Source organism: Sorex araneus, chromosome 3, assembly GCF_027595985.1.
Source record: "Sorex araneus isolate mSorAra2 chromosome 3, mSorAra2.pri, whole genome shotgun sequence".
NCBI lineage: Eukaryota > Metazoa > Chordata > Mammalia > Eulipotyphla > Soricidae > Sorex > Sorex araneus.
The window spans coordinates 168,202,232-168,225,874 of NC_073304.1; the positions used below are offsets into that span (position 1 = coordinate 168,202,232).

Consider the following 23,643-nt stretch of genomic DNA (forward strand, 5'->3'; position numbering starts at 1 on the left):
ACATTCAGAACACTCGAATCTCCAAGTCTATTCTCTGTTCCGGCTGTCGCTTTTGTGGGAGGGCCATAGACAATTTGAAGCCCAAGCAGCTAGAGACCAATCAGCCCCAGTGGCTTCAAACACTTCTACACAACAGAAGCACAGAAACACTTGTTGGCAATAGTGGCACGTCTGCAAAACACCCAGTCATCCTAGGAAACCCCGCTTTTCTTTTCTTTTCTTCCGCAGGTCAAACAGGAATTAAAGAGACAAATATATGCATTCAAAAGCTGTCTGAATCAACACAGACCACGTGAGAAATTTTACTGGTCATTGAACACGGCTTTTAAAAAATCAGTGTTTATTCTCATCAAGAACCTATAGGCACACCTAAGGGATATGTTTTAGTTTAATGAATTAAAAAAAAAACACCACATTTCCCCTCTTACAGCTGTGTTTCAATAAAGTAATGAGGCAGAAGCTCCATATGTCCATCCATAAATGCATATATGTCCAGACAAACCAAGCCCAAACGTCCTTCATTTTTATCTCTCCTCTTTAATCTTCATATCATTACACGGAAAGCTTCAGTCTGCCGCGTCAAATAGACTTTGATTCATCATCTTACTGAAGGTGTAAATCAGAGATCTTGCCTCACGCTACAGGGTATGTCCTTGAAAACTCAGTTTCAAAAAAATCCTAACCAGTTGGTGCTATGCACGGGCGCATGTGCTGGTCTAAGAGGAAACTTAACTCGGACCACCTCCGAAACTATCTACTGACTCTAATAAACACATAACCATGGGGCCCCCGTGACTGGGAATTTGCTGAAAATCACAGTCTGGTGGGCAGAAATGAAGAAAGACACTGCACGCTCACGAGAGGTGGACCGGGCAGCCTGTCAACGGCCTGTTGCTAATTATTGGTCATCATTCCCTCGAGCCAACAGCTCTTGATTCTTGGACGCCCAACGGTGTCAGCACTGTGTGGCAGCGGATGTGTTGATATGGTTTGCTTTTTACAGGCTCATCTAGAGTTGACGCAATAAACAAGAGGCACAGCCAAAGGAAACGGGGGATGTAACTCAGAAGGAAAAAATCATTAAGCGGATTTCATATCAGAGCTCTGCCACGGGGTACAGATGTGGAAGCCTGCCTCCCCTTTTCCTGTACAGAAGGGGGGGAAAAAATTCCTGGGACTTAGAAGCAATGACATTTCACGTGGTGAGTGATTCATTGGAGGGCTCTAAATTCTCTTGATCTTTGCTTCTGAAGCATAAGGGTTGGAACCCAAGAGCAGGTGGAATCTATAAAGACTGCTGATTGCCATTCCTTAGAGTGTTTGGTGAAATAGGCTATTTTTAAAATTCCGCAAGATGGGCGGTGATTTCCCCCCCTCAACGAAAACGAGTTTGCACAGTAAAATTTACCATTAACCTTTTCCTGCCCGCCGGAAGCCATCTGATGGCAGGAGCCAGAGGGCCCCTCAGGTTTCCCAGGCCACCCTCGGGGTGGGGAGGGGGGCGGTGGGCACCTCTTACCCAGCACTGTGATGGTGGTGTAGCTTTCCTGGGGAGGGTCAGTGTAGAGCTGGCAGAAGTATCTTCCTTCGTCAGAAACGGAGACATTTGTCAACGACACTTTGAGTTCGCTGCTAGAGAAATTCAACAGCTGAAACCTGCTGTCCTTCAAAGCTGTGAAGCGAAGTCCAGAGGTGGAGAGTTGGTGAGAGAGGGGTGGCCGGTCCCAGCTGCCTGCCCTCCCCGCGAGAGAGACACTGATGACCAGCAAAGGCAGCTATGGCGCAGAAACCCGGATGCCGAGTCCCTCGGTCCCTGCTGGGTGCTGCTTTCTGCTTCCCAAGTCACTAGTTCAGCCTTGGGCAGTAGTTGCCTTTTGATTAATTATCCTGTTCAAATGGAATCCCCAGCACACGAGTGCAGATGTACACGCGGCATATACCCGCGTGTGCACGCACACATACTCCCGTTTCAAGTGCCATCAGGCCCTTCTTCATACATTGTTTGGGCTTTGTTTGCTTCTGGGCCTCACCTGGCTGTACTCATGACTTACTGTGCTCAGGGATCACCCCCCGGTGGGGCTCAGGGGACAGAACCAGGGTCAGCTGCAAGCAAGGCTCAAGTGCCTTAGCCATCGTCCTATCCCTCTGGCCCCATTTGTCTGGATTTTCTTTCAGAGAGAGCTTTGAAGATAAAGGCCAGGGAGTTCCGCCTGAGTCCTGAAAATTCAGGGAGCAGGACCTCCAGGCCTTTGAGTCATCCTCAAAAAGGTGAAGATCTGGGATTGGTGATCCTACAGCCGGCTGGGCATCTTCTCTGCATGCAGCCGGTGTGGGTTTGATCTGGCATCCCATACGGTTCCCTGAGCCAAGCTAGGAGTGATCCCTAAGTGCAGAGCCAGGAGTAACACTTGGGCATCGCCAGGCACAGCCCCACACCCAGACATGCAGAAAAAGTGAGGGCGTTGGAATGATGGTAGTTTCAAATTATGAGAGAAGACTAGGAAATCACCCTCTGTGCTTTCAAATGCTTAAAAAAAAATCCCTTGAAATGTCTCATAGAAAAATAATCCCATTGAACTTGAACGCATCTGCGTATCCAGTGTGAGCAGAAGTGGGACCGCCGACCTGACGCTTGCCAGGCCATTTGATCCAGCCCCAGAGCATCAAAGTGACAATGCCCCCATGGAAGTGCCCTCGGTAGGAGCTGCTACTTGGGCTCACGCACAGACCAGAAGCCCGCCTAGGCGAGCCTTAAACTTCCTTGGCAGAGGAGGTGGCGGTCATCTCCCTGCCCCTTCCTCCACCTCCAGAGTGAGTCCCTCGTTCCTACAGGTCAGGGACATCCTGAGGGGTCATGGGAGAACGGGCCAGACAGATGCAGAGGGACACCTGCGTTGGTTAGTTGGTTGGGCACCAGTGCCTGCGCGGCTGTCTTCAGAGCCTTGAGGCTTGCTTTATTTCACCTGGGAAGCGCACACACTGGAGTGTGAGGAGTGGATTTCTTGTGGCCACATTTGGAGAGATCTCAGTGCACCACTCCCTGGGGCTCTGGTGTGTGTGTGGGGGAGCGGGGTGGGGGCAGTGGTGGGCGACTGGGCTTTGTCTCTCTATAGACCCAGATTGCCGGGGCGACTTCAATCTGCAAGCCAAACAGATTCCCTTTCTGCGCGGTCTATTTTCCTTGCTTTTCCCCCAATTTGAGTTGTTTGGTTCAGCTAAGTATTTGGGACTCAATTGCAATTCACCTTGAATTACTACAATCAATTCCTATTGCAAAGCACGACAGCCTTACTTTTGAAAGAGACCATTCACGGTTTCTATTAAGTAGAAAGATGATGATTGCATGTCTCTTTTTTCCTGCTGAAGAATTGACTAAACTTTCAACATCTAACACTAAATTAAAAAAAAAAAAAAGGAGGCCGAGGCAATCTCTTTATCAAGACAACAAGTTGGGGGGCGGGGGTGGGGAGGGGGGAAGTTGGCCATCTACCGAGACCGGGGTGGGAACTTACGCCTGAAGTCCCGGAAATAGATAGTCTGCCTGTTGGGATTCAGGAGCTGAATTACAGAGTCGTCACTCTTATTGACTTGGCAGCTGATGGTCGCGACTTCTCCCTCGATCACTGTCACGTCTTTTGTAAACAAATTCTGTCCATCACCTATCAGGGAAAAGCAAAAAAAGAACAAGAAGGTCACCAATTAGATTCTGGTTAATGGCATTCGTGAAAGTGAGAAACTGAAGTGTGTCAGCGGTCAAGGGCCACACGGCTGGCCAAAGTCCCGCTGCTGGCCCAATCAAAGGCGCCTCCCTCCCAGACGACAAAGCCCGACCTGGACGCGCTCTCAAGAGTTGGGACCCTGGCCTGGCCACCGCGGCCACCTCCAGGGCTGCACACAGTGAAGGGTCTGCCCTGCTCTCACACTTGGGGATGGGCAGACCCTGCCCTTGAGCTGTGTTGGTTCCCTTGAAGAAAACTCAAGGGGCCACTTCACAGAAGGAGGCCCAGCCATCGAGCCCAGCTTGTGAGAGGACGTGCCACGGACCTGATTCCAAGGCAGCACGGAGACACAGCCCTGACGGGCGGCAACTCTTTGGCCAAGACCCAGCAGGCGTCTCGTTTGAGAACTGGCCTCTGGAACCCCCACCTCCATCACAGAAGCCCCTGGCGCCCCTACAGCAGGCCCCGTCCTTGAGCGGGCCCACGGGCAGCCCGCCTGGACTGCGTCGGAGAGTCAAGGCTCTCGGACCCACTGACAGAAGGCTTCTCTCCAGCTACGCTCACGTTTGCTGCTCAGAAGCCGAGCGACAGTGGCCGGGGCGCCTCATAAATGTCCTGAATGATCCACGGCACAGGTAGAAGGAAAACAGAATTCAATTCGGGAGCAAAGGATGAGGCAATTGTCGAGTGTCCAATTCTGCAGCTGGCATAGGAGGGAACCGAGAAATAGATGACATCGGCCTAGACTTCAAGAAGCCAAAGTGGGAGCAGGGGGGATGGGGAGGGGGCAACGGGTGTGGGAAAATGGCACCAGCCCCCCAATCACAGAACATAAAGTGTCTGAGGGCACAAGTGGGAGGGGAAGGGGGAGAGAAAAGTGCTTCTCTGGGGATGGAAGAAGGGTGGGTTTGGGTCCACATTCAGCGGCGCTCAGGGGCTATTCCTGGTTCTGTGGTCAGGAGTGATCCCCGGGGACCCCCGGTGGTGAATGGGGCGTCATATCAAAGTGACTCCCAATGTTGAACGGGGGATCACATAGCAGCGACCCCCGGGAATCATATGGGGTGTCAGGGATTCGAACTGGGGCCAGCTGCGTGCAGGCAAGTGCCTTCACTTCCGCGCTCGCTCCCTGGCCCAGAAAGCCTGCATTTTCACTCTCTGATCTTGGGTGAATGTTTTAAAATCCCTGACTCAGCTTCCCGCCTGCAAAATGGGGAGAGGAGTGAAAAGCCACCATCAGTCTAGGAGGGTGCCGGAGTCAGCGGGAGGGCTAAGAGAATGAACATGAAGCAGTCAGCAATGTGTCTGAGCGTCTCAGAAAGCCAAGCAAATGGGAGCTGCTACCCTAACCATCACCTGGATTTCTCTAGATGTCATCTGAATAGGTATTAAGCCACATTATATGCATGGTGTGTGTGTGTGTGTGTGAGTGTGAGTGTGTATGAGAGAGAGAGAGAGAGAGAGAGAGAGAGAGAGAGAGAGAGAGAGAGAGAGAGAGAGAAGGCAGGCTCACAGGTTCACAGTCTTCTCTCTTAAGAACTCACTAGGAAATTATCTATCAATTATCAATTCAGGCTGTCTTACTCCTCTGAACAAAAACTTTGTCACATGAAGCTACAAAGGTTAAAGAGAAATACTACGGGGGGGGGGGGGGGAGAGCGAGAGAGCGAGAGCGCATAAATAGAGATGCAATTAGAGTACAAGGAGGATTTCCACCTGCGATCATATTTCTGCTGAAGGACCCTTTTTTGGCAGGGCCCAGTGGGGAAGCAGGAGAAGGGGTGTTTAAAATGGCTTTAAGCCAAATCCACCTCAAAATAGAGCCGCCTCTGGTAGAGGATTAGAAAAGAGAAACGCGAGGGATCAGGGAAATTTATCAGAGTCACAGATAAACAAAAATCTTGGTGCTCGAGAAGTAAACCCAAATGAACCCCAACCCCGAGCTCCCCGGTGCAGCAGGGAATTAAGCAGGGGTGAGCACTCAATCCCCGGGGCTCGGCATAAGCCAAAGGGCACGTTCGCCCCGGCTTGATCCAAGAGAAGGCTCGGCGGAAGGAGCAGCTCTGAGCAGGAGGACAAGAGGAGAAGTGATCAGGAAAGAAAACGAAGGAGGATGTTGTTTCTTTTTTTTTCCCTGTCCCCTCAGTGGATTAATATGACAAACTCAGAATTCAGAGTCTCACTGACAGGAGCAGCTAATGCCCAGATCTGAGCAAAGAACGAGGGGAAGGAGACGCCTGCCAAGCGAGCGAGGTGGTTTGGCTTCAAGTATGCACCGAAAGGACAATACCCTCATTTCCTCGGTGAGCCAGGCCGCCAGGAACACTAAGGAGGAATCGAACGGGCGCCACTCAGAATGCGAAGGCTGTCTGTCGTATGTCAGGGAACCTGCCCCAGGGAGCCTCAGGCACCACTGGGACACTGACGGGCGGGAGCAGAGACGTCTTCCCGCCGAAGGACACCTCTTCGCAACATGGATGGGACAGTCACGTCTGAAGGAACCGGGTCCTCCTCTCCCCCCACCAGAACTGACCTACCAAGAGGCCAATTCCCGCCAGACCCACACAGTCTCTCTGCAAGTCCTGAGGAGCACATTCTATTTCTTTATTTTTTTAATTAAAGAACTATATTTTACCAAGTTATCGATAGCTGAGTTTTAGGCGTATAACAGTTCAACACCCATCCCACCACCAGTGTCAACTTCCCTCCACCCGTGTGCCCATATTCCCTCCCCAACTCCCACCCCACCCCCGCCTGCCCACGTGACAGGCACATTACAAAGTTCCGGTGGTTTCAGCTTTGATCTCACGTTTTTTCAGCATTGCAGGGACTGTGTTTGGGATCCACGGCTGTAGCTCTCACCGTGTCACTGATATAAGTGAAGCCTGGTGCCTGTTCACCCATTACTTCCCATTCTCTTTGTCCCTCCTTGATTGCTTTCCTTCTCTCTAAACACCGGGGTCAAGGGTGATCTTGGCCTCCTCCTTTTACTACAGTACACTTCCTCATCCAGTATTCTCTAGGCCACAGACAAGTGAGATCATCCCGAACAATGCTAGTTCTAGGAAGCTATTAGAGCCTCTACACTAATGGAGGGCTGGAGCTATAGCACAGCGGGTAGGGTGTTTGCCTTGCACGCGGCCGACCTGTTTGTTTCCTCCGTCTCTCTCGGAGAGCCCACAAGCTACCGGGAGTATCCCGCCTGCACAGCAGAGCCTGGCAAGCCCCCTGTGGCGTATTCGATATGCCAAAAACAGTACAATAAGTCTCACAATAGAGACATTACTGGTGCCTGTTTGAGCAAATCAATGAGCAACAGGATGACAGTGATACAGTGATACACTAATGGAGTTTTGTAGGAGATGGGGCCAAGAGGTGGTAATTATGGTCATCCCTGTGTGTTCAAAGCAATGGAAACAGTAGAACAATGTCAGAGTTTTTGTTCCTTTCATAAAAACAACAACAAATGCACACACATGCACACACACACACACGCGCACAAAGACAAATCCTAAATTATTACTTAGAGTCAAGAGTACGAGTTGGCTAGATGGCAGCGCGGGGTTATTAAGGGGCCAGTGGCTCAGAGTAAGTTTTGGCCCCCTGCCCAGGTTGGGCCCAGCGGGTACTTGGGCATGTGACAAGCTCTCCAGTGGGACACCATCACAAGGTCCATATTTTTGGTACCGGTTAAGACCAACCTAAAACCCAAGTCTCCGGAAACGCTGCTCCTGAGAACTGCTCACATGGCTTCATAGGGATGTGAAGAAATTATGAGTGATAATGAAATATTTTGCTGAAAGATCTCGAAATGCCTTGGCTCGTGGTGGTAGCCCAAGGATGTCAGTCTGTAACAATCACCAAGAAATTATACGGGTCAGTTGGAAAGCAGTTCTATTAAGCAGAGCTCGGGACTCTGAGGCACTGAGAGATGGCTACAATGGAATAATAATGACCTATTTATTTGAGGCACAGAAAGTGAATGACAGGGATGGAAATACAATATGTATGTCAGTACTCTTAACTGCCTGAAGCCTTGATGTAAAAATAATTTCTGCTCACATCCTCGAATATTTCTTCCAAATAGAAGGGTGCACTGCAACGTGATAAATTTCCCCCTTGAAAGAGATATCATGACAATTAGGTTGTTATGAAACACAATTTGATGGTAACGGAAGGGATACAAACAGGCTTCTTGGGTGCCTTTCTGAAATAAGTTTCAAAAAGAAAAATAAAAAAACAGAAACAAACAGAAAAAAAAAAAACAACCCACCTTTTTGATTTTCCTAAAACTCAATTAGTAGATCTACTGTCACGGTAGAAACAGCAGCTGCTCTGGGCAAAGGAAATCAAGTGGGCACAATAGAAGGAAGCCACCAAAGGTGGCTGTGAGCAGCCGGGTGACGGGGCGGGGAGGAGCAGGGTCTGACACGCACAAACTTTTTTGACTGCTAATTGGGATCTCTGGGTAAGGGAGAGGAGAGAGTGCGAATCAAACGGGAGTGTTAACTTCTACCTGTACCTCTATTCCCCGTGTCTTCCCTAGGTGCCCCCAAACTTCTCATGATGCAGCTCCGGCACTCAGGGACCTCAGCTACAAGCTCCGCATCACCAGGAAGAAGCAGCGTAGACTCCAGAAAGAGAAAACCATAGACTCTGGTGGTTAGCGCGGACCCTGTGCGGGTGAGGACTGGGGGGTCTGGGGGTGGGGCGCACTGGCTGGTGAACATGTCTGGGGGCGTGGGGGGGTGCTCAGGGAGACTTTCTGGAAACCTCATTTTGTGACAGACACTATTTACCTTCCATGGCACCTAACTGGAGACTACAGTCAACCCCACGGCCAGCCAGAGGGGGAGGGCTAGATCTCTAAGAAGACTCTAGGAAAGGAGGGAGGGGTGCATTGTCCCCCCAGGGGTGCGGGGGGAGACCGGCACCTCATACACTTCCCAGAGCATTCAACATCTCTAACGATCAAGAACCTGCTGGAGCGCTAGTATGGAGGGCCAGGTGCCTGCCTTGCACGCCGCGGGCGTGGGTTCGACCCCTGCAGGGCTCCACGTATTGATCCGATGATCCCCTGAGCCTGGCCAGGAGCGACCCCTGAGCACAACTGGGGGATGGTGCCCGAGCCCAAACTCCCCAGTCCAAACCGAAACCCAGCCAAAGAGAGGAAGGCGCTGAGAACACAGGGACATTGGCGCCGGTCACCATGTGTCCGTAGGCCGAAGAGGCCAAGCGGGGGGCTTTGCCGGCTTCCCCGGCCCATACGGTGTGGACTTTTTTTCACCAGCCAGCCTCTGGATCTGTTGCCAAGGTCTGACCGACTCTGCCTTGGAAATTTTACTTGTCTTTTTCTAAAGAGGGTGATTTCCCTAGGAGCAACTCCTGCTATATATTTTTTTTTATTTCCATAATTTACCCAGAACACAATTACACACTTGAAGATGAGAGAGACACTGCCCTGAATGTAAAACACCTTGTTTGCTCGGGCCCCTCCTCTTCGCGGCAGCCCCCGGGGCCCCCGAGAGAAGCCCTTTATTACCAGCGCATGGCAGGCGTTTGCCAGCACGGAGCGCTCGGCCCCGCTGCCTGGCTGTTAATAAATAAAGCACTTCATTTACACCGGGGGAGTCTCTCCAGTCAAGTCTATAATAAAAGGGCAAGTCATAGTTAGAACAGAATTCCATTTAGACTCTGGCAACTATGTAAACTCTTACTGACATCGAGCAGCTCCAATGACTCTTAACTGGGAAGACAGTTTGCCCAGAGAAAGAGCAAATAAAGTCCCCTGACCTATTGCTTCAATAGCAAAATCATATTAGAGAAACCTGATTTTTTTTTTCTCTTTCTTTTTCCACGACAAGAAGGACTAAACTGACCATTAAATCAGCACAGGCAGGTTTTCTAAATAGGCAGAAGTCAAACCAAAAATAGATTGAGGGAAGGGGGAAAAAAAAACAAACCCCAAAACCAAGAAGCCGGAACCTACTGTGGAGTGTCGGGGGGTCTGTGGCACTGGGGACCAAGCCCTGAGTCTAGTACTCGTACCACATCCCAGCCCCTCGGACTTCTAGGACCCAGGAGAGTTGTTCTTTTCTTAAAATTTCGCACAAAAGCAAGGATGAGTCATTCTTTTCCTCCAGGACACTCCTTTACACTTTCCAAGGAACCAAAAGACCTGAATCTTCAACCAAACACCTTTTTCTTTATTTGCTTAAAATTTTTGTTGTTGTTGTTTTGGTTTGGAGGCCACACCCGGAGGTGTGCATGGGCTTACTCCTGGCTCTCTACTCAGGAATTACTCTTGGCGGTCCTCAGAGGGACCATACGGGATGCCAGGGATCAAACCCCGAGTGAGCTATTAGCAAGGCAAGCACCCTACCCACTGTACTATCTCTCTGCCCGCCCTCCCACCCCAAAGCCCTATTTTCTAATGGTATGTGAGTCCTCTATGCCATAAGGGCTTCTGATAGTTCTTCAGTCATCCTCATATCTGTTGGATCACAGAAACATGTTAGTTATGTGCCAACTTGAAAAAAATTAACTTTCTTGAGTCCCAATGGACACCCCCCCCCCCCCCCCACACACACACACCACTGCAGAGACCCTGCCATTCCTGCTCTGGCATTAGAATTGAGCACATTCCAGGAAAAGGGGAAAAAAAAAATTCTAGAAACCAGCGGGGAAAATCTTTCTAAATGCCTATGTTCCCCCAAGTCACCGTAAACACAATGCTCACGACAAATCATTAACAAAGCCATTAAGATTTGATTTCTATCTAAGCAATTATTGTCAGCATATTTTGTACATTTCCCTTAAAAGACTCAATCCCATCTTTCAATTCATTAAACTGTTCCTTGCATTTAGAGAGTTTTATATCAAATCAGAAGCCTCTTGGAATTAATAAGAATTACAGTAAAAGTAATTTGAAAATAAATTATTTGAAGTTCAAGCCACGAAAGCTTTCGATGAAAGAGCTGCGTCCCATTTAAATATTACAGTAACATCTTCAAGTCACCCAATGTGCAGACGAGAGACAGCAGAAGTCAGTGTCCAGAGAGAGAGAGGTCCATCAACCGTGGATTATAAGGTTAAGGGTGAGATTTCTTCAACACAAACGCAATTCTTTATTTCAAAGAGAGGCGATACTTCAACCTTCGTGCATACTTGAATATTTATTTGAAATCAAAAGCATTCAATCTGGCGGCTGTTTACAAAGCTTCTCTTAACCTTTCTGATCCTCAGCCATGTTTTGCTATCTCGAACTATAAAGTTGAAGATGTTGATTGTCCGCTCCACGGACTATGGAATCAGTGGTCAAAATAATTATGCTTGTGAGCCACAGAGTTCAGATGCCAAGAGTTAGAAGATAAAGGGAACCAACTCAACAAATCACTGAATAGACAAGCGAATGTAGCATTGGCCAAAACGTTATTTTGTGTGTGTGTGTGTGTGTGTGTGTGTGTGTGTGTGTGTGTGCGCGCGATGCGCGCGCTGTCTTCTTTTTCTTAGAACTCTTAAAGAGGCAAAGGTCAGGAGTACAGAAAGGCACTAAGAGATGATTCTTTTATTCTACAGACGAGCTCACGAAGCCCGGGCAAGAGAAATTTCTAAGGTCACATGTCCGAATGGTCACTAGGGTATTTCTAACACTAAATAATTTGTTTCTACAAATCTATTAGCCAAGCAATATATCCTCAAGGTTGTTATTTCAAGGGTTTGTCTGTAGTATCTATAATACAGTATCCTACGACATAGAGATGGTCAGGCGCTTCAAGAATCTCCTGGAGATAATTACTGTTGTACCACTTGAGCTTAAGGAAGAAAAAAAAATATTGAATTTAATCTAATCTCCTTTTATAATCAGTAAAAGGTGAGGCAAATTTTTGAACGGCAAGTTAAAGAGTAATCTTCCTCAGTGCTATTTTTTTTCTTCAATTAAAATTGTTGATTTCCCCTGAATACAAAACAAAAAAAAGTATCATCTGACACAACATTAAGCTATTCATGAATATTCTGTATACACATTCTTGTTTAGTTGACTAATGGCAAATTAACGTTCTCTATTTTAGCTTAAACACATACTATAGGTATGTTTGATTAGCATTGAATTCCAAAAGCTGATTACTATGCATGCTTTGATTATGTAATTACATAATAGAGTATAATGGCTCCTTTGGAGTCATTATGGTCTATATGGCAAATATGTTTCAGTTTTGCTATAGTTTAAATACACATTGAGATGACAGCTCATAACAAGGCCCCACTTTTCCGTCTTATCAGCTAAATGGGCATTTTTCTATTCATCCTAACATCTCCTTGACACCAATTAAGGCCCATTGTGTCAAGCTGGATGCAGTTAGGAGAAATTCCCTTTGTTTTCTTGGCATTAAAAAAAAAAGGACATTAATTTCAAAAGCTGTATTAAGAAAAGGGCTGGTTTCAAAATAATAATAATAATAATAATAAAAGGTTGAAATTCCATCCTTCATCCACCCTTTGAAAGGTCTGCAGGGAATCACATCTAGTTCATTAATCACTGTTCCGACAACCACAGGGGGGTTAAAAGATGGAATTTCACCTTTAACTCCAAAATGTACACGGAGAGAACAGTCAAGAATATTGATGTCCTGGTGGTGGCTGGTCACGACGCATTCGGTCCAGGGTTGAACTGAACCCCAACCACAAATCACACCCGGCTCAGCCCTGCACATCCCGTGTCGGCCTAATATCTGGAAGTTCCTTCTGGAAGCAGGGACTGTGAAAGAGCAGTCACCGGTGTTTTCACATGCTTGGAATCTAGGCTCGGTTCATTTTTTTTTTTGTTTTTGAGCCACACCCCATTGGTGCTCGGATCCTGTGTCTCCAGGGTGCAAAGCATGTACTGAATCAGCTGAGCTACCCAGCATACCTGTTTTTGTTTTTTTTTTGATGATAGAAGATCAAAGAACCTTATCTGGTCAAGAGTGTGTGTGTGTGTGTGTCCCCACAGTCAACTTACAAACTAAAAAAAAGTCAAAACAAGACAACTGTAGCACTGTAGCACTGTCATCCTGTTGTTCATCGATTTGCTCGAGTAGGCACCAGTAACGTCTCCATTGTGAGACTTGTTACTGTGTTTGGCATATCGAATAAGCCACAGGGAGCTTGCCAGGCTCTGCTGTGCGAGCAGGATACTCTCGGTAGCTTGCCGGGCTCTCCGAGAGGGACGAAGCAATCGAACCTGGGTTGGCTGCCTGCAAGGCAAATGCCCTACCCACTGTGCTATCGCTCCAGTTATCAACTGCCCTAAATTATTTTTGAACAGAATAGTTTTTAAAATAGCAGGATTAGGCAAAGAATTGTGAGTTTTCTGTCCTTTTTCCAGTTATATCATTACCAAGATGGTGACCAAAGGCAGATCACGAGCACTTTTTGTGCTTCCGTTTCCTCAAGACAACAAATTATTATAAATAATTTGTAAAGTTTTTCTTATCCCCCAGAACTCCTTTGATTTCTTTTTTCATTTCAAGAAAAGCCACTTCTGCCTTTTTTCCACTAGAATGATCTCTTCTACACGCCGAACCAAAGGTGAACCGGGCCTTAAGTTTAAAGACTAACAAGCGCCATGATGTTCTCACCCTTTTGTCTCTTGGATTTCAACATTAAGATGGAAGGAATGAGGTCAAGCGCAGTCCAACTGGTATTTGCATACGGGATGAGTCTCTCTTTTGTGAACAAAAACATTGATTAGGTGGGTGAAAACACTTTCCGAGGGACAGGGTGACAAAAGAAAGCAGTTACGTTTTTCTGTGCTGGTGCTATTTCGGTCTCACCATCACATTAGCTGTCTTCCTTTGAAAGGACTCGGAACTCAATAAATAGGACTTTTTAATCAGAGCCCACAGCACTAAAGGGGCCAAGCAATTATGATGCTGAAGGTCTGAGTACCTGATCCCATAAAACACAGGTGCAACCAGCCCCTCAATAGAATATTTGTTGGGGAAATGATACCTACCCACTGAATGTGAAGATCTGACATTAGCCATTCCATTCAAATGCACTTATCAAAGAAGCAAAGGGTAACAAAAGAAACAGGAATATAAAAATCAACCAAAGATAGTAATAATCACGGATCCTTTTGCTCTTCGTGCTGAAAGGTGAAAACCTCCTTTTCATGGCTAGACAGGTTTCCTGGCCTATATTTTTTCATTAAAGATAGCATCTTTGGGGCAGAGAAGAGAATGAAGGCTTGGAGAAAAACTCCCTCCAGAGGATGGGTTTTTATGAGAACTAAGAGAGAGAAAAAGAACTCCCCATGTACGAAAGTCAGTTCTATTTGCTTGTGGCTTCAACACCAAACTCTCCTTTTGGAAGAATCGTGGAAGCCACTTAAATCTACTTCAGAGGCTCTTAGGAGAAAGGGGAAGAGGGAGGGTGTTTCTTAAAAAAAATATTAATTAAAGAGTAACCACAGACATCCAACTTGGTCTTTGGAGAAGAACAATGTGAAGACAGAAATTTCTCACAAAACTAATTGTGTTGGCAAAGCAAATGGCTTCTTCTCAATGGCTTTGATCCCACGAGGCCCGTGTGTGGTAACAGAAGAACAAAAGAACGGTTTTCATGGAGCTGCTTCAGTAGAAATTCAAAGCTGGGTAGTGTGCCTCTCGGAATACATGCAGTTTTTCTATCCGACAAAGAAGAGTGCTGAAAGCCAACTGTTGACTGCCTATCAGCCACTGTGCCAATGAACTGATCACAGGAGATTCTCCGGCACAGATTCAACGGCTGCTCTGCGGAGGAAGAGGGGGACTCAGAGCATCCTTGGACGATGACCAGGGGGTGAGAACCACATCCTACAAAAGATGCACGGTGGATGGAGAGCCTAGAAGCTGAGTCTGCAGTGCTGGTCACGGGTCCCAGAGTTAGCTGAAGACTGGGGTCATGGGAATCGAGTTTCAATTCACCTATACCTAGAGCCGTCACGATTTCCTAACACACAGGCTACTTACAACTGAAACTTCAAATGCATATTGAAATACTTGAAAACTACACATGGGAAGACACAAGTATTGGGGCCCTTCATTCCTGTAAGGACTTGTGGGAACCTGGATTTCTCTCTTATCCTAAAAGGAATCTAACCACACCTTTTCATAAGCTGCGCTACTGTGGCCTGGTAAGTTCCCACTCTGCAAAAACAGAACGTTATCCTTTATCTACACAAACAAAAGAAACAGAAAATGATGGGGCCAGAAGCATAGTCCAGCAGATAGTCCAGCATTTGCCTTGCACCTGGGTTCGATCCCCGGAACCCTGTACTGTACCCCAAACCCCATCAAAAGCGATCCCAGAGCACCGAGCCAGGAGTAAGCCCGGAGCACCACTGAGTATGGCCCAACCCCTACCCTCCTTCTAAAAAAAGGGGGGAAGATTTAAATATTGTGGAGATGGCCGGAACTGTGGTCCTTTCCACTTAACTGATACTTCTCAACCTCCCAATCAGAAGCTTATCCGAAAGGCAGTGTTTGTAATACTGGCTGCCACTAAATACACCTCTAGAAAATTCTTTACCTTCAATTTCCTAAAACCCACCCCTCAGTCTCAGTGGATGTGGTATGTGTGCTTCCCTTGTTTTTGGCTTTTTTTGGATCCTGTTTTGTAAGCACCTAATTTAATAACATTTTCCCTGGGATAAGAGGTGCCATGATTAAACTTGGGTCACTCTTTGCTTCAACTCACTAAAAGCCGATTTTCTTTTCTTTACGTTTGCCTGCAGGGTGCTAAAGGACTAACAATTAGTATAGGATATTTAAAATCACAAGGTTATAGCATGTAACAATAATTACTACACACAGTGAGGAAAAGGTAAGCCACTGCAATTCTCCACGTCTGGAGGCAAGAGAAACAAATTATTTTTTTTTCCCAAAGTGCTTATTATTATTTTAAAAACATTTTTAATATCAAGAAAACTCCCAATGTTTCTGGAGGGGGCATTACTTTAATCATCTGCATGATAACCATAGCTAATATACATTTTCAATATTTTCATGTGCCTGACACCACTGGTTTTTTTTAAAAAATATATTATCTCATTTAATCCTTACAGTACTACAATGGTTCCCCATTATACAGACTAGGAAATGAACTGAGAGAGGTAAAATGAGTGACTGGAAACAAGAGCCACGCTGAGCTTTAGATCTGCTACTAGTGGAACAGAACAATAGGGTCTTGTGATGCCAGTGGAACAAAGGGAACCTGCCTCTCTTTTCCGATTCAGGTGATGGGGACCCCAAGGCGCATGGGGCACACCCCAAGCGTTCGCACGTGTGACACAGAGAGGCCGTGCTGGACCCACAGCCGAAATGCCGGACCTTCAGTATTTAGAAATGTCACTCTGCTGAGTGATCCAGATTCATAAGGCAGCTCAACTGCAACTTCAGGCTTTTTTCAGACAGTATCTGTTTCAAGGGCATTCATTAGTATTGCCAATCTATGTGACTAAAATTTGGCTGTAATCGCAGGCTCTCTGTACATCTCCTCATTCGTTTTTTTTTCCCCCCCTGCCAGCAGGAGCCATTGAAAACCTTCCAAATTCAAAGCTTAGAGGCGGCAGGACAAGCTCCTAAGGATATCAGTTGGAACATATCAGATATGGACTCAGAATGAATGTCAGCTTCAACTGACATTACTACGGAAACAGAGAAGGGGACCCGGGCGGAGAGAGACGGTTCGTATTCTTTATTCTACAGAGTATCCCAAGTGTGTGTAATATGGTTTGTTCAAGAAACAGCTGTAAAGCCACGATAATCATCGTGCTGAATAATGCGGCAACATCCAACTTACTCAAATCTCCTACTGGGGAGCCAAGTAGCTTTGGACTATTATATGAAATGACAATTTCTTAGCTGGGAAACTGGGCTCCATGACTAAGGCCCTGAGTGGCGAGTGTCTCCCCCCACCGCCCGTCAGTCACAAAGCGGGTGCATTTGGAACCTCTTGGCTCTTGTTGTCGCCGGTCCCGGGCTGAGTGGAAGACACGGACGAGGGCGAGATGGAGCGCTTGCGCGTGGCGAGTTGTCAGTGGCCCAGGAGAGACCGTACTCAACTGCTGTGTTTGCTGCCTCCTGGGCAAAGCCAGGCCCACTCAGATCTGCACAGAGGCCTCCAGCTTGGTGCCATTATGAAAATGAGCTGTCTAGTGTCAACCAAGTGTGGGTTGTTGATCAGGCATCATTGAAATCAGAGACAAGTAATAAGGACAATCGTGTCTTGTGTAATTTCTCACTCTTTTTTTGGAGGGGTTGGGCCACACACAGCGGTGCTCCGGGAACCAGGTGTGGTGCTGGGGGTTAAACCAGGGTTGACTGCTTACAAGGCCAAGGGCCCCGGGGCTGGAGGGATAGCACAGTGGGTAGGGCATTTACCTTGCATGCAGCTGACCCGGGTTCGATTCCCAGCATCCCATATGGTCCCCTGAGCACCGCCAGGAGTAATTCCTGAGTGCACGAGTCAGGAGTAACCCCTGAGCATCGCCGGGTGTGACCCAAAAAACAAAAAACAAAACAATACAAAGCAAAGGGCCTTAACTCCCGTACTATATGTTCAACACCTTAGTTTTCTTTTTTATTTTTGGAGGGTGGGGGGCCCACCTGGCAGTGCTCAGGGCTTATTCCTGGCTCTGTGCTCATGGATGCCTCCTAGTAGTGCTCAGGAGACCATATGGGGTGCCGGGGATTGAACCCAGGTACTGTGCCCAGGCAAACCCCCAACCGGCTGTACGAATGCTCTGTCCCACTTATTTTCACTTGTAAGCAGATATTTAAGGAGGGACAAATGGGACAACGAGTACATTAGATCAAGCAAACAGAAAGCTGCACTGCTTCCTCAGCTGATGGGAGAGAAGCTGAGAACGACTCTGAAATTCTGAGACTGCTTTTGTTTTCTAAGGTGGGAAAGAGCCTGGCAAGCTCCCCGTGGCGTATTGGATATGCCAAACACAGTAACAACAAGTCTCACGATGGAGACGTTACTGGTGCCCGCTCGAGCAAATCGATGAGCAACGGGACAACAGTGCTACAGTGCTTCTATGGGGTGACTATAAGAATTAAGCAAGAAAATGGATGCAGCCATCTTTTTTTGTGTTCTAAAAATGCTAAATAAAAAGCGCACATCATCATAATCTTCTCCAATTTCTTCATTTGCATTGCCGTTAACTATAAGTCGTCTCTGTAAGCCTTACTGGAACCTTCCTAGATAGGCCACTGAATTCCCCGCCCGCACCCTTCCCATCCCTTCCAAATTTCAGGGTTCTGGCTATTATTGTTTTACATCTAAAACTACACAGAATATCTTCACCAGGTTCAGAAAGACGGTATCGGGGTTAAGATGCTTGTCTTCCACGTGACTGTCCCCAGTCTGATCCCCATGCACCAGCTATGGTTCCCAGAGCACTGTGAGATGTCACCCCCGAGCACTACCAGGAGTAGTCCCTGAGCACTACCGGGTGTGCCCGCCCTCATCTCCTCATCACTTATGATGTATTACAAACGAAAAGCATTGTAAAGGCAGAGCAAGAGCGGACGGCAACAAACATCTACATGGTTCTAGAGACTTCAGTGGTCATCTCTCGGTTTGCCTCCTTCGAACAAAAGGCCATGGCTAGTTCAGGGGACATTCCCCGCGGTCTTAGGGGCTGAAGGACTACCAGGGTCAGCATATCCCTTGGGAACCCACCACAGCTGACCTCAGACACTTCGTCAGCAAGCCCAAGGGAAGATGACTTTCCTTACAAGTGAGCTCTGAACAGAATCGCTCTCGATGTCAACATGGAAATGATGTCACAGGAACAAAAACAACGCTGCAGAGCTTGGGGGCTTCCCCTCTTTGCTCGGTTCCCTGCTCTCCACAGAGGGAGCCTGCCAGTGAACGGAACGGGGGTGAGCATTTGGCGCGTCTCTGGAGGTCTCTGCCTTAGGCTTGAGGGGAGTCTGTCCTACGGTGGCTGCAGCTGCCCACACGCCTCACTGACTTTGCCTTCAGTGCAAGAGTGGAGGATGCACCCTCGCGTTTCCCTGAGTCTGAGATCTCTAGAAACTGCAACTTCCTCAGGTGGGTGCTCTGTGAAGCTCTGACATGTATGATTCCCCCACACCGCCCACTTCAGTAGACACTGGTAGAGAGAGCCCTGGCACATCTGGAGACATTCGGTTTTGTCTGAAAATTCCACTTGGGCATGAGTAGATATTCTGAGGTCAAAGAATACTCGTGGGGCTGCAGAGATAGCACAGGGGCTGAGGCATGCCCTCCGATGCTTGCTCATATTATAATTAACTTTAGCTCCTTTGGAATAGTGGTGCTAATGTCTTCATCTCTGCTTTCCCAATGCAGAAAACGGCGCCCACTTTGGAGGCAAGTTCCACAGGGTCCTGGGGATTCTCGATTTTGGAGATACCATGACGTCAACATGAAAGCATGTGAACCTGGGCCCTTACCCTTCATTGCCTGTGATTTTGAGTTGCAAATTTCCAAGGATTTTTCTTTTAAAGAAAGAAACAAACCCATTTTTTGCCTTTGAAGTGGTGAACCACCAAGATCTCTTTGATTAGGGAGCCGACTGTTCCCCTCTCCTGCACTCACGCTCACTTTCCCACAAGGAGATCAGCTGCTAGGACGTAAGCGTTGTGGCTATAGAGCAGAACGGAGCGAAGAGCCCCGCTTCCACAAGGCCCCTGTATTTTGAAGGTCATACACACAAGCACATAGATGAGCACCGCATGGGAATACAATGTGACGAGATCCACGCTGCCACCAGCGTGGGTGGTGGTGTAAAGGAAGGCAACGTGTGAAAGAAGGACGGACGGACTCGTGGCGGGGAGAAGGGAGGGAGAAGGTAGACAGGTAGACCTCTCTGCCAGCTTGCAACTAGCCTGCTCTGCAGAGGGCTGGGAAGGGAAACTTTCTGGAAAGGTCATTAGGGCCGAGGCACTGAAGGGCATCGGCTGCCAGCTGGGGAATTTGCACTTTATCTTGTAATTAATAGGGAGCCATTAAGTGATTTTAATCCAGGGGGTGATATGATCACACGTGGGTTTAGAAAGATAGTGTCTGTGTGGCGAGCGGGGAGACTGAAGGGAGAACGGCTGGAGCCGGGAAATCAGTTAAGCGTCACTTAGTCACGCTGGGCGGAGGCAGGCAGGGGGTCAGGGAGGGGGAGAAAGAGCTCAGGCTGAGGGCGTGGGGGGTGGGGGAGTGTGGGGGCCAAGACCCTTGGGGAGGAGGGAAGCTCATTGGGAACTGGCATCACGGGGGTTCAGCACTAGGGGTCCCGAGTGTTCCTCAGCACTGAGGGGCCTGCTACGGAAAGCGCAGCCAGGGGCTGGTCTTTGGAAGGCGTTAGGAGGCAAACCACTTGGACGTTCTCATCGCGTCCTACGTTCCCCCTGACCCAGCTGTGTTTTCTAGAGCACTCCTTAGACCAAAGAGAGAATTCAGAAACCTGGGTGCACCCCCACCCTCCCTCAGCCCCACTCAAGGCTGGCCCGTCCACAGAATGGATCAGCCATTTGGAAACAACGCCAGGAGGCTGTGAGAGGCACAGCATCCTACAGTCACGACAAACCGACTCCATCAAAATACGCCTTTGGACCTGGGGCTCAGTTCACGGATACTCGGTGCCGGCCTGGAACAGTCATTGCAGTGGCTCCCTGATACAGGGAGCATGGGGGGGGGGGGTGGGGGCGGGTGTTGGCCAGGGGAGATCTCAGAGTCTGGCTCCCAGCCAGTTGTTTCCAAAAAACGATGACTCGGTGAGTTGAGGGCTGAAGCAGCGCAGAAATCCCACCCCCCGCCCAGAGAAGTCCATGAGTCTCGAGGAGGAAGAAACGGGGCTTGAGCCACCGCTCAGGATTTGCAAAGTGCGCTATGAAAATTCAACCTTGCCTGAAGATAAATCAACACGGACCACTCCTAAAGTCAACAGGAACTTGAGCCGAGCGTTCCTCCTAAGTTCCAGAGAATCACCACGGCATCGATAAAGAATCCTCTCCCGGAGCCGCTCGCTGCTGCCTGCCACCAAAGCAAAGAGATTATTCTGCATTGAGCGGCAGGAACCGCTCCTTCAGCCAACACGCTCACGCGTATTGGCTCTGTCAGTTCACAAGCTGTACCCTGGTTAATTTCTGCTTCCTTGGCGGCACGGTGACGGGAGGGTTGGGTGCTTGTGCATGTTGAGCCAGTGTGAAGACAAAACAGCCAACAGGAAAATAAAGCAAGAGGTCCCAAATGGGAACAGGAAGGAGGACACCGAGCTCTGTTTAGGGAGGGGAGGGAATTCAGCTCTCTGATTCGAAGAGGGGGGAAAAAACAGAAAAGCTACATTCATTGCAAACGGCCTTTACACTGTCTAGCAAGAAAAAGAAATAACAAACACAAAAAGTTGCTGCAAAAAAAAAAAAAGTAAGCAACAATATCAATAAGTTAAAGAGAAATCATCCGAGTTGTAAGCTTGAGACAGAGAGAGGCTGGCATGGAACTTTCTAGAATACTCAGGGGAGGCCAAGGGAAAGGCGAGTTTCATTGTCCCTTGGCCCCTTAATGGACACGGATGGTGCAGCAGGGCTGAGGGAAGGCCGAGCGAGACCCCGTTTCCCCGATGCGATGCTGAGTGAGCTCTCTGCTCAGACGGAAATCCAAACCACCCCCCAAATGCAAAGCAGTCCAGGTTCACCCCCAAGAAGCTCAGCTTCGGGGGTTCTCCCTTTTGGCTCTGAGGTTGACTGCACTGTAGCACTGTCGTCCCGTCGTTCACTGATTTGCTCGAGTGGGCACCAGTAACATCTCCATTGTGAGACTTGTTGTCACTGTTTTCAGCATATCGAATACGCTACAGGAGCTTGCCAGGCTCTGCCGTGCGGGCGGGATCTTCTTGGTAGCTTGCTGGGCTCTCCGAAAGGGACGAAGGAATCTAACCAGGGTCGACCGCATGCAAGGCAAACGCCCTACCCGCTGTGCTATTCTGAATAAACGTCTCTACTCTTTAATTTTTTTTTGGGGGGGGCGGGTGAGGGGGTGGGAGAGTCAGGGAGAGAACCACAGCCAAACAGTTCTGCCTGGTTCTAGTTGCTGCTTTTAAGAGCAAGGCCGCTGCCACTGTTGGCACGTCTGTCCTCTAACAAACGTGTTCCGGGCTGCACGCCTGCCACCTCCCCCCTGCAGCCCCCGACCTCACGGGCGGGCACAGATGCAGGATTTCGCTGGGCAGAGCAGAGTGGCCCTCACAGGGGCTTTCTGCTGGGTTAGTAAAGCGCAGTTTCAGGGAGAATAATGTTCGGAATTTTGGTCTCTTAAAAAAGTCGTTAGGTTTATGGGCAGTCATGCTTGTCACATTTAGAGTGTGAATTACGCACTCAGTGGAAACACAGTTAAGCCTCACAGTTGTGCACAGCCATAATTTCTGCCGAAAAAGACCCACAATTGGGGAACTTTATTACCGCGACTTTTCATGTAGAAGATGCCCAAAATCAACCCTCTCCACATTATAAGGTAGTTTTTCTTTGGAGGAAAGTTTTATTTTATTATTTTTTTTAAAGAAAAGAAAAGAAAGAAAGAAAACCCCTAATGGGCTACTCGCTGTTCTTTTCACTCTTTAGATTTGTCAAGTTTTGAGTGACTGCCGGCACCAGGGGACGCTTTGTAGCACCTTGTACTTGGGATATAATAAAAACATGAAATGATTAAAAATACTGTGAGTGTAACTGTAGAAGGGACTATATATTCTGGGCCCCAAGGAAGGCCTCGGCTTTGCGGAATCAGACAGGCTCCATTTATGTTATTAAATTGTAGCTCGATTCATTGTCCAGGCTGGAAGCTCCCTGACATGTGAGAAGCAGGAAGCAAAGCCCACATTGGGGACATTAACCTGCAGGGTGCAGGAATCACCAAGCAGGCGAGTCAGAGGCAGGCAGGAGTAATGGGCCCACTTCTGTGCCCCTCTTTCCATGGCACAAACGTGTGTGCAACCCCTCCAAAAAAACAAAAAACAAAAAAACCCACCTTCTTTTTCAACGCTAATTCACCCGAACTCCAGGCAAGGGGAGGCTGAGGGCTTGTAAGCAGAACCAGTGATTGGTGTAGGTGGTCAAATAAAGTAAGATGGAGAATAAGAAAGGCCGTTTTTAAGAGCCTTGCTCTGGGCCAGGCACTGTTGGTGGTCTTGGGTTCTTCACTGGTTCTCAGCCTGGAGTGTTGGGGGTGAGGGGTAGCATCGAATTCACCCCGGGGACTTGTCTTCTGGGTTCCAGCTCAAGATTTCTGGCATGATAGGTGTGGGATGTGGCCCAAAGACCTGCATTTCCTGTGGATTCCCAGGCAAGACCTGGCATCTGCATTCCCGCTGAACCCTTAACACGCCTCCTTCGTAGATGAGGAAACTGAGGCTCAGAGAGGAGCGCTCCTACCTCTGAGTTGCACACAGGGCCAGGACCGACCTGGGTCCCTACAAAGGTGACCATTCCCCATGGGACTTCTCTCACAGCCAGATCTTTCCAAGGAACCTTCCAACTCCCTCCAAATGCTAATCCGTGCCCCTATCCCCCTGCCCGTTACCGGTACCCTATGAACTCAGATTTATGATCTGCCAGCGCTGTTGTGATTAGATGTCATCCCTGTCTTTCTATTACTCCCGATATTGATAGATCAAATTCTGTGGTGATGCATTGCCTGCCCTTTCAAAGGTTACTGCCAGCAGATGCTAGGAATCAATACAGTTCTTATCTGTCACAAACCACGGGAAAGCGGGGTAAACAAGGCCCAGTGAGAGGCCTCGGCGCAGGCTGGAGGGGGCACACCGCAGGGTACGCCCAGGCCGGCTCAGAGCAGGGCAGGGAGGGGCACTGAGCAGAGGGGCTGTGGAGTGGAGACCAAGAACCACGGAGACGGTGGAGAG

The 23,643-nt window shown here is 48.4% G+C and overlaps 1 protein-coding gene across 8 annotated transcripts in view; it reads right to left on the bottom strand.

Moving 5' to 3' along the window:
- The window catches only part of CADM1 (cell adhesion molecule 1), a 373,107-nt gene that overhangs the window by 73,296 nt on the left and 276,168 nt on the right, over positions 1-23,643 (bottom strand). For all 8 annotated transcript variants that reach the window (XM_055129871.1, XM_055129869.1, XM_055129874.1 and 5 more), the window contains exons 2-3: positions 3,513-3,659; positions 1,520-1,672 (exon numbers count right to left, since the gene is read on the bottom strand). In XM_055129871.1, the coding sequence (XP_054985846.1) occupies positions 1,520-1,672; positions 3,513-3,659 (300 nt within the window). The remainder of the gene's footprint in view (positions 1-1,519; positions 1,673-3,512; positions 3,660-23,643) is intronic.